The sequence below is a fragment of the Lepidochelys kempii genome, chromosome 6 (assembly GCF_965140265.1).
Source record: "Lepidochelys kempii isolate rLepKem1 chromosome 6, rLepKem1.hap2, whole genome shotgun sequence".
In the NCBI taxonomy this organism is placed as follows: Eukaryota; Metazoa; Chordata; order Testudines; family Cheloniidae; genus Lepidochelys; species Lepidochelys kempii.
The window spans coordinates 74,737,816-74,753,443 of NC_133261.1; the positions used below are offsets into that span (position 1 = coordinate 74,737,816).

General features: G+C 42.2%; 1 protein-coding gene across 3 annotated transcripts in view; it reads left to right on the forward strand.

Annotated features, from left to right (window-relative positions):
• The window catches only part of FSIP1 (fibrous sheath interacting protein 1), a 188,351-nt gene that overhangs the window by 16,483 nt on the left and 156,240 nt on the right, over window positions 1–15,628 (forward strand). For all 3 annotated transcript variants that reach the window (XM_073348818.1, XM_073348817.1, XM_073348819.1), the window contains 4 exons: window positions 1,895–2,072; window positions 6,166–6,338; window positions 9,398–9,488; window positions 13,804–13,902. In XM_073348818.1, the coding sequence (XP_073204919.1) occupies window positions 1,895–2,072; window positions 6,166–6,338; window positions 9,398–9,488; window positions 13,804–13,902 (541 nt within the window). The remainder of the gene's footprint in view (window positions 1–1,894; window positions 2,073–6,165; window positions 6,339–9,397; window positions 9,489–13,803; window positions 13,903–15,628) is intronic.

Below are 15,628 nucleotides of genomic sequence, written 5' to 3' on the forward strand. Positions count from 1 at the left end.
AGTGTATGAGACGAGCTCCCTTGCATGTACATTTCTAAGATGTGATAGGGCCATTCACAAGCTTAGAATCCTTTGTGTCACGATGTTCCTTAATGTCTCATTTCATCTTGGTAGGCCATCTAAATGGGCAGGGGAGATGATTCCTGTGCCTGGCTTCACAAGTTCAGAGCAAACATTTTCAAAGTTATAAAGCAAAGCTTACATATTTCCTCATGGCATGGAATACAGACATTACAGTTGAGATTAATGCATGCAGCAATTTACAAGCATTTCATAGAGTCTAAACACTGAATACATTCTTGTAAGACTAATACCTATTTTGAAAAAACTAACATACAGGTGAGCTGGTTTGGTTTCCAGCTATGAGTTTGTTAGTTCTTAGCTAATGCCTATGGCCTTGGCCAGAGCTGGCACTAGCATCACACAGACTTGAGGAACTTTTTGTCAGTATATATACATAACTCCTTACATAGGATCTGTACGTACATTTCACAACGATATTAATGACCAGTGGGACCCTGGCTTTCATTTAAGACCTAATATTCTTTTGTGCACCAGATTGTTCATACCAGGATATTTTTGTAACCCCCTTGCCAGTGGGCATTGAGGAGTTCTGAGGGCCACAGAATCTTTTATTACTGATGATAACTAAAGCTATATGAAAGTTGCAGGCTGTGATTTTGTTGCGGAAACCTCCGCTTTTAGCACACACCTTAACTTTTTATAGTTGTCTCAAATTTCATTGGTGTTGTGACCCTGTGTGTTAGGTGACAACACCACTCACTTGAATTGGGCCCAGCTGCCCCTTCAAAGGGGTGGGCAGACCAAATTTGAGTGAGTGGCATTGTGACCCTCAGTCAGATTTGGTCTGACCACTCCTCTAAAGGGGTGGTTGGGCCAAATTCGGGTGAGTGGTGTCGCAGCCTGGCACATGGAGTTGCAACGTCACTCAAATTTGAACGGACTGTACCAAAACCACAACTATATCAAACAGCGGCTGCAACTTTTGAACAAAAAGAGTCACAACTTTCTTACAGGCTTAATGCTGATACGTGAGCCAGAAAGGGCGCAACTTGACTTTCAGATCCAGGGTTGTGCTTGCATGGTTAACAGTTAGAATATATGCAACAATATTTTTTATTGGACCAACTTCTGTTGGTGAAAGAGACAAGCTTTCAAGCTACACAGAGCTCTTCTTCAACTCTGTGTAGCTCAAAAGCTTGTCTCTTTCACCAAGAAAAGTTGGTCCATTAAAGATATTACCTCATCCATCTTGTCTGCCTAATATCCTGGGACCAACATAGCTACAACCAACACTGCAAACAAGTTAGAATAAATATCATTTGCACTTGTAAACTGAGCACACTTGGGAGATCTCAGCTAAGTGGAATTCCTGATTAAGCACATCCTGATTAAGGTGAGGGCTCTGTAATAAGTGGAATACGATTAAAAGATTTTTTCAAGTGCCATTATTTAATTATTTCAACAAATTCCAGTGTAAGTACAGTGTTTGACCCCATTGTGAAGATATTAATATTTGAAATCAAATTTGAATTTAAGGCAAGGAGTGTGGTGTAGCATTATATCAGTGTCTGGGAATCAGGATGCCAGAGTTAGTACTGCATTGACTTGCTGTGAGGTTTTGAGCAACTCATTTTATCACTTTGTGCCTCAGTTCACTCATCTGTAACATGAGGATAATACCTATGTACCTGACAGAGGTGTTGTAAAGCTTTTTTATTTGTAAAGTGCTCTGAGATCCTTGGATAGAAGCAGCTGCAGAACTGCAAAGTCTGGTTTGGTGTCACTATTATTAGCAGTCATAAGAAAGAAAAGAAAGTATTTTTAAAAGATTAATACTTCTGTGGAAATTGTTAATTTACATAATTTTTAGGTTTCTTCACCAGTTGAGCGTAAAGAAGACAATTCAAGAAACAGCAGTGTAGAGGAAAACAAAGATGATGATAGCGAGACGCATGAAGTGAAGAAAATGAGAACATCTCCACAGACTTCTGAGCAGGAAATTAACTGCATTTTCCAGCAGAAGATACAAAATGCTAATGAGTGTCCAGGTATGAGAATGACTAAGTTTACCAGCAATAGGGTTACCATACGTCCATATTTTCCCGGAGATGTCTGACATTTTGGTTTTTAAATCACCATCCGGGAGGAATTTTTAAATATCTAAAAATGTCTGGGATTTGCCATTATTATTTTTCCCCAAAGAAGAGTTGATCATTCAAGAGAGAGAGTGAATGCTGATCACTCGAGAGAGTGTCCGCTCTTTCCCCCTAGCTCCCAGTGCTTGCGCCGCGAAACAGCTGTTTCGTGTGGCTGGGAGGGAGGGAGGAGGAGGGGGAAAGCGGCTTGCTCAGGGGAGGAGGTGGGGCCTGGGCGGGGATTTGGGGAAGGGGGTCCAATAGAGCACGGAGGGGGCAGAGTTGGGGCAGGGACTTTGGGGTAGGGGTTGGAATGGGGGCAGGGAAGGGGTGGAGTTGGGGCGGGGCCAGGGGCGAGGAGGCACGAGCAAACCCCCCCCGTAGAGTGTGTCTTTTTTGAATGTTAATTTTGGTAACCCTAGTCAGCAATGCCAACTACTATTATATAACTTGGGTAAAATTCTACTCTTGGATCTGCAAATTTGGAATGCTGTGTCTGTAAGAACAGAATGATGAAGTCAAAATTCACCCTGTGGATATGAGAGCAGAACTTTGTTCTTAGTATTTCATATTTGCACTTATGTGAATTAACTTGGAGGAGGAAAAAAAGGTCATGGATGAGAGGTGCCCTAACATTTGTCAGTTATCTCAGTTTTTCCAACTTAGCAATTGCAAGTGTACAATATACATCTAAAAAGAAATATTTTAAATAAAATAAAGTACTGCATTTTCTAGTAATACTTGGTACTTATAGGAGATCTTCAGATGGAAGGTGCTAATACACTTTATAGATATTAATAAAATAAAGCTTCCCAATACTTCTCACACCCTAAAACATGAGTAAGCATGTATTGCCATTTTACAGGCAGGGAGATGAAGGCACAGAAAGCTTAAATGACTTGTTCCAGGTCACACCAAGATTCTGCGGTTGGGCCAGGAGTGAAACAGATTGCTTGATTCCTAGTCCTGTGTTTTAAGCACAAGGTCGTACTGTGCTGGAATGTGCCTTTTCTAGACAGAAATCTGCTGTGGAGTGTTTTAGAGATGCTATTTTATGATTGACAGGAAAAAAATGTACTTTGTTCTTTTGTTATTTAACATTTCAATCAAATATTTTAAAGTTATTTGAAATAATCTATATTTTTGTGATGGTCTTTTGTCAGAATAGATTTCTAGCTCAGTAGGTTCTGAAGATGGGTGTGCTGAAACTCAAGCTTCTAAATTCAATAAAGCATCTCAGTGGAAGCTAACCAACGTGAAAGAAGGTATTATTTTTCAGATGCATTGAGTTAATAGAGCAGTAAAACAGATTCCCAGAAAAGGTGAAGGAGCAGTCAGGAGAGGGAAGAGAAGTGTGTGGTGATGATATTTCAAGAGGGGAATTCTTGACAGCCTCATTGTGTATTTTTTAATTTAAGTTCTTTAAATAAAAGAAAAGGAAGGAAAAATATCTGTTCATGTAGTGTCAAAGTCAAGAGTTTAAATTTGTGGGCTTGATTCTATCTAGGTTTTCATAGTATAGTGATGGATGTAGTATCTGAGTGCTTGATACACCTTTCTGGGTTTTGTCAACACAAGTCTTCAAAACCCAGTGGTGGTAAGTGTATCTGGAGCAGTGTTAGGCAACTTGTACCCCATCCATTCCACTATAGCAGGAATGGTCTGATGAAGACCCCAAAGTGGTTTGGATCTGTTCAGTAATTCTACATGTCCAGGCCAGGTGGGAGAGGCACTCTTAGGCATGGAGACCAAGTTGGATATTAAAGCTGCTTTCCCCTGGCAGAACCACTAATATCCTCCCTTGTGGTGAATTCTTCCCCCACCCCCAGCACAGCTGAGCCCCGCACTTGATGGGTGGGGTGATCCTGCAAAGGTGAATCTGGTTCCAAAATGTCAGAAAATCAAAAAGTATTATAATAACACTCTTCCACATCCCACATAGATAATACTTTTCCTTACTAGGCTGTTAAATTCATGTCCAAGTATAGAATTGCTACTTGTACTTCCATAGTTAAGGTTGCAACTGTTGTTTTATATCATTGAGGCCAATAACTTTTTAGGCATTAAAAATAGATTACTCATGTATATGGATAACGAGGCCATTCATAGCAAAAAATATATCATTGACTTGTATGGCTCTGTACTAGTTTATGCCAGCTGAGGATATGGCTCAGAGTTGTCAAGTAATTCGTAAGGGAGACAGTATGATCTAGTGCAATGGTCTCCAACCTTTTTATGCCCAGGATCACTTTTTGAATTTAAGGGCAACACAGAATTTACCCTGCCCCTTCTCCGAGGTCCTGCCCCTTCCCCGAAGCCCCGCCCTGTTCACTCCATTTCCTCCCCCATATCGCTCGCTCTCCCCCACCCTCACTCACTGTCGCTGGGCTGGAGCAGGGGTTTGGGGTTTGGGAACAGGTGTGGGCTCTGGGCTGGGGCCGAGGGGTTCGCATTGTGGGAGGGGGCTCCGGGCTAAGCCTGGGGCAGGGGATTGGGGTGCAGGAGGAGGTGCAGGGTGCTGACTCTGGGAGGGGGTCAGGGCTGAGGCAGGGAGTTGGGGTGCAGGAGGGGGTTTGGGGTGCAGGCTCTGAGGGGGGCTCAGGGCTGGGGCAGGGGGTTGGGGTGCAGGAGTGGGTTTGGGGTGCTGGCTCTGGGAGGGGGCTCAGGGCTGGGGCTTGGGGTGCAGCCTCCCGCCGGGCGGCACTTACTGTGGGCAGCTCCTGGTCGGTGGTGCAGCAAGGCTAAGGCAGGCTCCTGGAAGGCCCTGTGGCCCTGCGCGCTGCCCCTATCTGCCAGCACCGCCCCCTCAGCTCCCAGTGGCCACAGTTCCTTGTTCTCGGCCAATGGGAGCTACGGGGGCGGTGCTTGCCTGCAGGAGCAGTGCACTGAGACCCCCGCCCCCCCCACCCATGGGGCTGCGGGGGCTGCACTGGCCGCTTCTGGCAGTGGCATGGGCCCGGGGCAGGCACGGAGCAAGCCTGCCTTAGTGGCAATCCCACTGCACCACCAGATATCACAGTTGACTGGGAGAGTCTCTAGGATTGACCAGTCAATTGCGATTGACTGGTTGGTGAGCACTGATCTAGTGAATAGTAAGCCTTGGTTCAGGGTTCTGTTCTGGCTCTATTACATGTTTTCCATGTAACTTTGGCAGGTCACGTCAGCTCTTTTTTCCTCTCTTAGCTCTTCAAATAAGTGGACTTGTGCACATTCCTATAAACAAAGGGCAATTTTAGTGGGAAATGCCTGCAGGAGAACTATCTTACTAGATCCTTGAAATTTCTTTTCAATTTAGAAAAGAAGACCAGACCTGTTCAGAAGCTGATCACAAATATATATTTCTCTGTTGGCATCATTGACAGAGAATCCTGTTTAATTTTGAAATAATGGTAATTTCTTAAGCATATTATTGTTTCTGCCCTTAACTGCTTATTTCCAGATCAAATGTCAAAATGTACCTGAGTTTCCCATCTTTTGGTATTGAAACTTTTGGTTGAGCAGGTAGAGGAACATATTAAAACTTTAGATGCTTTGCAGCATTTTAAAAATGGAGCCGTTTAAAATCGTCTTGATCTCAAAATGACTTAATTCAATCAGAAAATTCAGGACACATTTTAGTTGTCAATGAGATTTACCTCAAAAAATCTGAAAGCATGACAATTATTTTGAGTTTTAGCCTTATTATGGGGTTGTGGTTACAACCTTTGCTATGGATAAACCACTACCTCCCCAGAATAAATATTACACACTGCCAAACTAGAACTCTGGTCCTATGTGTCCAGAAACACAAACATCTACCACTACCTTTCTACCACAAAGGAAAAGTTCTGTTATCTTCTGGAAGGACCTGTATATTTCTTTCCTGGTGTAACCAACTAACAAAAAGCAACATGTGATAGTGAATGGTCCTATTCCTACTGAAGCTGCTGCCAAATAATTCCTATTGTCTGGTGATTATTTTATTAAATGCTTGAAGCTCACATCCTATTTTATATCTAATCTACAGCAAATTCTACCAATCTAGAAAATACTGAAGAGAAAGTTATAGATCCTCGGATTCAAGTAGCGATAAAGAAGATGAATAAATTGGACAATATACTGGCAAAGAAACAATCTAGAGAAAGAGAAATTAAAAAACAAGGCAGAGAAGTGAGGGCTAAACTTTGGGAAGAACTTCAGGTTAGCAAAGTGTGATTTTTTTTTAAATATTTACCAATAAAACAGCATCTCAGAATGCTATCTTATGGAAGGGAGAAGTCTAGTTCAGCAGTTCTCAAACTGTGGGTCGCGCCCCATTTCAAATGGGATTGCCAGGGCTGGCTTAGACTAGCTGGGGCCCAGGGCCAAAGCCAAAGTCTGATGGCTTCAGCCCTGGGAGATGGTTGCAACTTTCAGAGTGGTAGCCATGTTAGTCTACCAGCAAAAACAACAAGGAGTCCTTGTGGCATCTTAGAGACTAACAAATTTATTTCGACATAAGCTTTTGTGGGCTAGAACCCACTTCATTAGATGCATGGAGTGGAAAATACAGAAGCAGGTATAAATACATGAAAAGATGTGAGTTGCCTTACCAAGTTTGAGGTCAGTCTAACGAGACTATTCAGTTGACAGCAGGATACCCAGGGAGAAAAAATAACTTTTGAAGTGGTAATGAGAGTGGCCCATTTCAGACAGTTGACAAGAAGGTGTGAGTAACAGTAGGGGGAAATTAGTATTGGGGAAATTAGGTTTAGGTTTTGTAATGACCCAACCACTTCCAATCAAATGGTGTCCAGTTTGCAAATTAATTCCAGTTCTGCAATTTCATGTTGGAGTCTGTTTTTGAAGGGTTTTTTTTTTTTTTGAAGAATTGCCACTTTTTGGTCTGTTATTGAGTGACTAGGGAGACTGTAGTGTTTTCCTACTGGTTTTTGAATGTTATGATTCCTGATGTCAGATTTGTGTCCATTTATTCTTTTACATAGAGACTATCCCGTTGGGCCAATGTACATGGCAGAGGGGCATTGCTGGCACATGATGGCATATATCACATTGATAGTGGCATATATCACATTGGTAGATGTGCAGGTGAACGAGCCCCTGGTGGTGTGGCTGATGTGGTTAGATCCTATGATGGTGTCCCATGAATAGGTATGTGGACAGAGTTCGCACAGGGGTTTGTTGCAGGGTTGGTTCCTGGGTTGGTGTGTTTGTTGTGTGGTGTGTACTTGCTGGTGAGTATTTGCTTCAGGTTGGGGGCTGTCTGTAAGCGAGAACTGGCCTGCCTCCAAGGTCTGTGAGACAGATGGATCATCCTTCAGGATAGGTTGTAGATCTTTGATGATGCGCTGGAGAGATTTTAGTTGGGGGCTGTAGGTGATGGCTAGTGGCGTCCTGTTACTTTCTTTGTTGGGCCTGTCCTATAGTAGGTGACTTCTGGGTACCCTTCTGGCTCTGTCAATCTGTTTCTTCACTTCCCCAGGTGGGTACTGTAGTTTTAAGAATGCTTGATAGAGAGCCTGTAGGTGTTTGCCTCTGTCTGAGGGATCGGAACAAATGCAGTTGTATCTTAGAGCTTGGCTGTAGACAATGGATCGTGTGATGCGGTCAGGGTGAAAGCTGGAGGCATGTAGGTAGGAATGGCGGTCGTAGGTTTCCGGTATAAGGTGGTGTTTATGTGACCATCACTTATTAGCACTGCAATGTCTAGGAAGTGGACCTCTTGTGTGGACTGGTCCACGCTGAGGTTGATGGTGGGGTGGAAATTGTTGAAATCTTGATGGAATTCCTCAAGGGCTTCTTTTCCATGGGTCCAGATGATGAAGATGTCATCAGTATAGCACAAGTAGAGTAGGGGGGTAAGGGGACGAGAGCTGAGGAAGCATTGTTCTAAGTCAGCCATAAAAATGTTGGCATACTGTGGGGCCATGCGGGTACCCATAACAGTCCCGCTGACTTGAAGGTATAAATTGTCTCCAAATCTGAAATAGTTGTGAGTGAGGACAAAGTCACAAAGCTCAGCCACCAGGTTTGCCGTGATGGTATCGGGGATGCTATTCGTGATGGCTTGTAATCCATCTTTGTGTGGAATGCTTGTGTAGAGAGCTTCTACATCCATAGTGGCTAGGATGGTGTTTTCTGGAAGATCACCAATGGATTGTAGTTCCTCAGGAAGTCAGTCGCGTCTCTAAGATAGCGGAGAGTGCTGGTAGTGTAGGGCCTGAGGAGAGAGTCTACATAGCCAGATAATCCTGCTGTCAGGGTGCCAATGCCTGAGATGATGGGGCATCCAGGATTCCCAGGTTTATAGATTTTGGGTAGCAGATAGAATACCCCTGGTCGGGGTTCTAGGGGTGTGTCTGTGTCGATTTGTTGATGGCACCATGTGCAGTCCAATCACATGTAGGAGCTGTGAGGGAATAAGTGCACACAGAACCTTTGGAGATTTTAGCTGCTTAACCCTAAGAAGTCTTTGCTGAGCATGTGTGGACTGAAATTTTTCAAAGACTTTTAACTTGGCCCAACAATAAAAGGTACATTCCTGACAAAAAGGCCACCCCTTTCAAGTCTCTGCTCCAATGTGTGGGAATACTAGAGCTTCTCACCAAAAATGTCACCACAATTTTGTTAACATTACAGAACATATTTTTCCCGAACCTCAGTCTCAGAAATGGCTAAACTGTTTTTGCTGAAACTTTCAAAAAAATGTGACATTGCTTGACGTCTGGGAAATTTCAGACCAAACAGTTATATTTAGGCAAGGTTATGGGTAGGTGAAAATAGGGTCTTTTATTGGGAAGTGTCTTGCAATGTTAATAATAGGCAGTGCTACCAGCCCCACATATAATATGTATAAAATTTGGTTTGAAATGGTAAAGCAGTATATGCAATGTAAATCATACTGCAAGTCTACCAGAATTCAAATTTATGTATCTATAAAACTATATAGTTCCTATAATCCATGGATAGATGATGTACAATAATTATAAGCATATACAGAGCTTAAAAATCTATGCTATTTTCATAAATGCTCAGAGAGTCTAAGACATTCAGATCACCCAAAAAAGTAAGAAAAAAAAAGTAAGAAAATAATGTTCACCCAAAAGCTTGATTGACAAAAAAGGCTTCTGGTGTGTGATCTGAAGTTTGCTAGACTTGGGCCTCTGATAGATCATCAGGAAAAGTATTTTACTGTAATTCCAGTCTGATCATATATTTGCTGCTATCTTATATTTTCATACTTTCCCTCTTTTAAATAGTCTGTAACCTCACTAAGTGCTTCAGGAACTCAAGAGGAGATAGAAAATACAAACAAATTTTTATCTTTGACCTCCTCATTGCAGATAGTTGGTAAGTAAGTAAAACAGGTAAATTATAAATATCTCATAAGATTATCTTATATGTTGATTATAGCTGTATTTCTGTAAGTTCTAAGATATCACTACTATTAAAATAGATTAAAATGTTTTCCATTACAAGTGCAGTTTTAAAGTTTTATCAATAAAATAGTCCTTACACGTAAAAACTTGTAAAGACAATTTTTCTAAACCTCAAGCTGAGTAAAAAGTATTTTTGCTGCTGCACATGCCTTCACAATGTAGTATTGCTTTGCAGATTTTTGTTTGCAATAATTCTGCAGTATTTCAAATGACTGGGCAGCCTTGAAGATTTAACTAAGTAGAAGCAAGGTAGGAGAAATGTGAATAACTTATGTCTGTGATAGAAAAACAAATTCTAAGCTGCTTTATAGACTGAGTTGGCAAACCCCATTTTATTGTAACCAGTACAGAACCCTGTATGTGTCTTCAGAATCTAACTATTGGCAATTTTATCTTCATTTTTTATCCCTCACATTTACATTTTGACTTTTGATCCCTAACCATTCAGCCTTGTCTGGAAATTCATCAGCAAAGCTAAACATTTTTAAAAGGCCCTATCCAGCAGAGCAGATATATGGTCTCCTGCAGTGTGAGGCTGTGGCCATAACTATCCTATTGAAAAGGAAGGTTGGCTGAGCAAATGCTCTGAATACTGCTGCTTCTGCTTCTCAGAAGGAATGACTTTAAAGTATTGTAGAAAGAAATCTGGAAAATAAGTGCTTTACTGAAACCAAACATATTTAAACTACAGCCTATAACACTCTTTACCTGGCCTACTCCTCAACATTTCAAACGGAACTGGAATTCCAGTGCGCTGAGATGCTATAAGTACAGCACGCTAAATAAATCTCTGGTTACAACAATAATCAGTTTCAGAGTTTCAAAAATATACCTTAATGTATTTTAACATTCTGGTTATTAAATCCAGGGTCAGACAGCTTTTTGAAGTCACACACAGCATTCTGTGGGGTAGTTGGCTATGCAGCATTGTTACAAAGAATAATTTAACAATAACTCTTTTGCATTTAAAATGCAGCAAATACACCAGCTTTGCTCTTACCATCTTTGATTTTGACTGTGCTTTGAACTGAATTACCTTGGCAATGCTTATACTGCTCTCAAATTTATTAATTGTTTTGTCCAGTTCTTAAACACAGACTTCTTCTTTTTTGTTGGGGAAAGATTTCTTGGAGTACAAATTTTTGACCTCTGTAATCTAAAAAATATTTCAATCTCTTAAATAAAAGAATTACCAAAAGTTGTCTTTTGGTAGCCTGTTGCACTATAGAATTTTGATTCTCACCACCTTGTGCTCTCCAAACTTAAAAATATTACATTATTGGCTGTTACAAAATTTAATGAGAGAATCTTTACTTGTAATCATCTTGGATTATAATTGCTTTTTTTCCTATCAGAATGGTTTTTTGTATTGTTGCCTGACCATTAACATTAGACCTGTTGTGACTGTGTAGTTTTATAACTGAATTATACCATTCTGTGCTGGACTTTTTGAAAATGGTAAAGAAGTATATACAGGAAAAGAGTAGCAGCCGTGTTAGTCTGTATCCGTAAAAAGAAAAGGAGTACTTGTGGCACCTTAGAGAGTAACAAATTTATTTGAGCATAAGCTTTCGTGAGCTACAGCTCACTTCATCGGATGCATGATGATAAAATAAATAAATTTGTTAGTCTCTAAGGTGCCACAAGTACTCCTTTTCTTTATACTGGAAAAGAGGATTTTTACATCAATAACTGCATAACATTTATTTAGTTTACTATTCAGGGGGCAAAAAACACAAGATTTACATATCAGCTTTACAGCAATTTAAAACTGTCCAGTAGGTGTCAGCATCTAATAAAAAGAATATGCTTTACTAGGTCTCTTAAACTTTAAGATATGGAGAGAAAATTTGTTTATGAGGTGGTTATTAACAAAGTCCACACTGCACTTCCTTTTTCTTTTCAAAGGTAACTACAGGTGTATGGGTCATATATTTGCTCCTGGGTCTGGCCAGGAGCTAGAATGAGGGAGGGGGCTCAGGGTTGGGGCAAGAGGTTTGGGTGTGGAGTGCTTACCTGGGCAGCTCCCATTTGGTGCTAGGAGTGCAGGTGGGAATGTGGGAGGGTGCAGGAGCCCCTCTTTGGTGCTCAGGGTGGGAGTGGGAATGTGGGGGGTGCAAGAGTCAGGACATGGGGTGTGAGGGGTCTGGGTATGTGTGGGGGGTGCAGGAGTCAGGGCATGGAGTCGTGGAGGGTGCAGGGGTCAGGGCAGGAGGCTGGGGTGTGTGCAGGGTGCAGGGCAGAGGGCTGGCTGTGTGTGAGGGGGGTGCAGGGGTCAGGGCAGAGGGCTGGGTGTGTGTGTGGGGGGTGCAGGGATCAGGGCAGGGGGCTGGGATGTGTGTGGGGGGATGTAAGGTGCAGGGCTCAGGGCAGAGGGCTGGGGTGTGTGGGGGGTGCAGGGCTCAGGGCAGAGGGCTGGGTGCGTGTGAGGGGGTGCAGGGCTCAGGGCAGAGGGCTTGGGTATGGGGGGGGGATGTAAGGGTCAGGGCAGAGGGCTGGGGGTGTGGGCTGGGGTCATGGGGGTGCTCCCAGCTCCCTGCTCAGAGTAGCAAATGGCCGGGGGCTGGAGGGGATATGCCCTGATTCCACCCCCCTTCCCCAAGGCCCTGTCCCCACCTCTTCTCCGCCTTCTCCCTGGAGCAGCGAGCACACTGTGGCTACGCTTCTCCCCCACCCGCGCAAGGGCTATCAGCTGATCGGAGTCAGGGAGGGAGAGGAGGAGGGGCAGGAACGCAGCACGCTGGGGGAAGAGGCGGGGGAGCGGGGAGTTTGCCTGCCCTGCAGCAGCAGCCGGCAGGACCAAGCTTCTTCACCCTGCCTGGGGGGGGCGCAGAGAACAGCGGGCTGTGGCGGGCAGGATTTTTAATGGCAGGCTGCTGTCTGCCGGGGTCCTGGCCTGGGTTTGGCAGCGGGCTGAGAGGGGCTGGCGGCTAGGACCCGGCAGGCAGCAGCGTGCCATTAAAAATCGGCTCGTGTGCCGTCTTTGGCACGTGTGCCATAGGTTGCTGACCCCTGGTTTAGATTTTTCCAGGGTCCTCCTTGCCTCAAGGTTTTATGTAGCATGTTAACACTTTTCATTCATCAAATCATTTTGTATGATTGGCAGCTGAGGGACTTTCCCTGGTTGAAAATAAAGAACTGAATGTAATTAACTTTGTCTTCTAGCGCTTGAATATTTAGCTTTTATTTTATTTGACGACAACAAATGATGCAAGGGAGGTTGTTTTGAAAATAGTCTGTTTTGAAAAGAGTCATTAGAGTTTCAAATGCCAGCTACATCCACAAAATCACTTCTATCCAGCCACTTGTGTCTCAACATCTCTAGCAGCAGAAACACATCTGCCCTAATTGTGGCAGAAATTAGACTCTGCAGCTATAAAATGCGCATTCAGTTGTTACTAAATGACAATCATCATCATGCTTTCAGTTGAGAAGGCTAGTATTAATTATTACAGGCTGTTTGTTGTTTAGTTGATATTAGTTAATCTCTCATGTATGTGGATCCTTAGAGTATGTGCTTTTTAAGTGTGCACAGATTGCAGAGCAGACAGTGTGGGGCTTCTCCTTAACCTGCACTCCCTGGCTAATTCTTGTCAGGAGCATGACTAACACTTTGAGTACTTGAAGCAGCTCTTGAGCACTGGGATGTTTGGCACCCATTTCTCCCAGATCACACTCCTGACAGAGGCCGGTTGGATTTCTGACAATTTGGGCACATCTAGACACCCCCTGGGCACTTAACTTTCAGTTGAACCTCTAGATGATTCCCCAAATGGCTATTCATGTCTGTTGAAGCTTTTGAATATTTTGGCCTTTGGCTGTATCACTTACATACAATTACCAGTCCTATAGAAGCCTGTAAATGCAGCAGAAGAAAAAAATATGTAATCCCATTTACTCAAAACCTCTACCAGACTTCATAGATACATCAGAAGTGGTATAATACATTTTGATATTCTCTTCCAATCTTACTTGCCTTTGTTCATAATGATTCTTTTACTCGCATATTGACTCCCTTACTCACCTCTCTTCTTTTGCTCCATCTGTTCTATCTCTTGTAAAATGTTTTATTGTATTGTGGTAACTACTTGAAGAAAATCAATAATAAACTTCTATGACTCTTGCATATCGTACTTGGAGAAATGTACATTAATCATACTGTTAAGTCACAAAAATCTGCTTTAAATAAGTATTTAACAATTATTCAATACACTTCTAATTAACAGATCCTTCCCATTCTGAAGAAGATGAAATATTTATTTCAGTATTTCACACACAAATTAATTCAGAAGATTACGACTGCAATGAAAAACAAGCTGTACAGGGTAAGCCCTTATTACAGTCCTATAATTATGTAATGAGCTTTTGTATTCTGGATTTGAATGAGTAAAATGTTCCAGAAAATCAAGGCTGAAAGAGAAGCGTTGTGTGCCATACAGAGGTTGGAAAACATAACATTCCCATAATGTATGTAATATAAATAGGTAATACAAGTTTACACCCCTGATTGAAAAATTTAGGAGTTTATCAACAATGTGGTTCTTTTTGGAAATTGTATAAAATTTATCTCTGCTATTAATCTAATACTGATAATCATAGGGTCATAGAAATTTGTAGCTGAAAGGGTCTTCTAAAAGTATCAAGTCCAGGCCCTGCATTGAGGCACCACCAGTTAAAACCTAGACCATTTGTGACAGGTGTTTGTCTAACCTGTTCTTAAAACTTGATGATGGTGATTCCACAGCCTCCATGGAAGCCTATTCCAGAGTTTTAATATCTAACATAAATCTTCCTTGCTGTAGATTAAGACTTTCACTACTTGTCCTAATTCCAGTGGGCATAGAGAACAATTGATCACCATCCTCTTTGTAACAGCCCTGAACATGTCTGAAGACTTTTAGCAGTTCCCCTTATAGTCTTCTTTTCTCATGACTAAATATGCCCCCCCCCTTTTATTTTTTTGGAACATTTCTTCCTAGGTCAGGCTTTCTAAACCTTTCCTCATTTTTGTTCTTCTCCTCTGGCCTCTCTCCAGTTTGTCCACATCTTTCCTGAAGTGTGGTGCCCAAAATACTCCAGCTCTGGCCTCACCAGTGCTGAGTAGAGTAGGGCAATTACCTCCTGTGTCTTACGTATGACACTTCTGTTAAAACACCCCAGAATATTAGCCTTCTTTGCAATTGCATCATGGTGTTGATTGATATTCAATTTGTGATGCACTGTAACCTCCAGATCCTTTTCAGCAGTACTACCACCTCATCAGCTATTCCCCATTTTGTAACTGTGCATTTGATTTTTTCTTCCTAAGGGAAGTACTTTGCACTTGTCTTTATTGAATGTCATCTTGTTGAATTCAAACCAATTCTCCAGTTTTTCAAGGTTGTTTTGAGTTCTAATCCTGTCCTCCAAAGGGATTGAAACCCCTCTCAGCTTGGTGTCATCAGCAAATTTTATAAGCATACTTTCCACTCCTATGTGGAATCCATCTATATACTGTCTGCCACCTAGTTTGACCAAACCATTGATAAGTACACTTTTGAGTATGGTCTTTCAACTAGTTGTTCTCCGGCCTTATAGTAATTTCATCTAGACCATATTTCTCTAGTTTGCTTATGAGAATGTCACGTGGGACTGTGTCTAAAGCCTTACTGAAATAAAGATATATCACCTCAACTGCTTCCCCCCCATATTCACTGGGCCAGTAACTCTGTCAAAGAAGGAAATTAGGTTGGTTTGGCATGACTTGTTCTTGACCAATCCATGGTGGCTATTCCTTATAATCCTGTTATCCTCTGGGTGCTTACAAATTGATTGTTTAATAATTTGTTCCAGTATCTTTCCAGTTATCAAAGTTAGGCTGACTGGTCTGTAATTCCCCAGGTCCTCTTTGTTTCCCTTTTGAAAGATAGGTATTATGTTTGTCCCTCTCCAGTCCTCTGGCACCTCACCTGTCCTCCATGAGTTCTCAAAGATAATTGCTAATGCTTCCGAGAATGCTTCAGCTAGTTCTTTAAGTACCCTAAGGTGAATTTCATCAGGCCCTGACAGCTT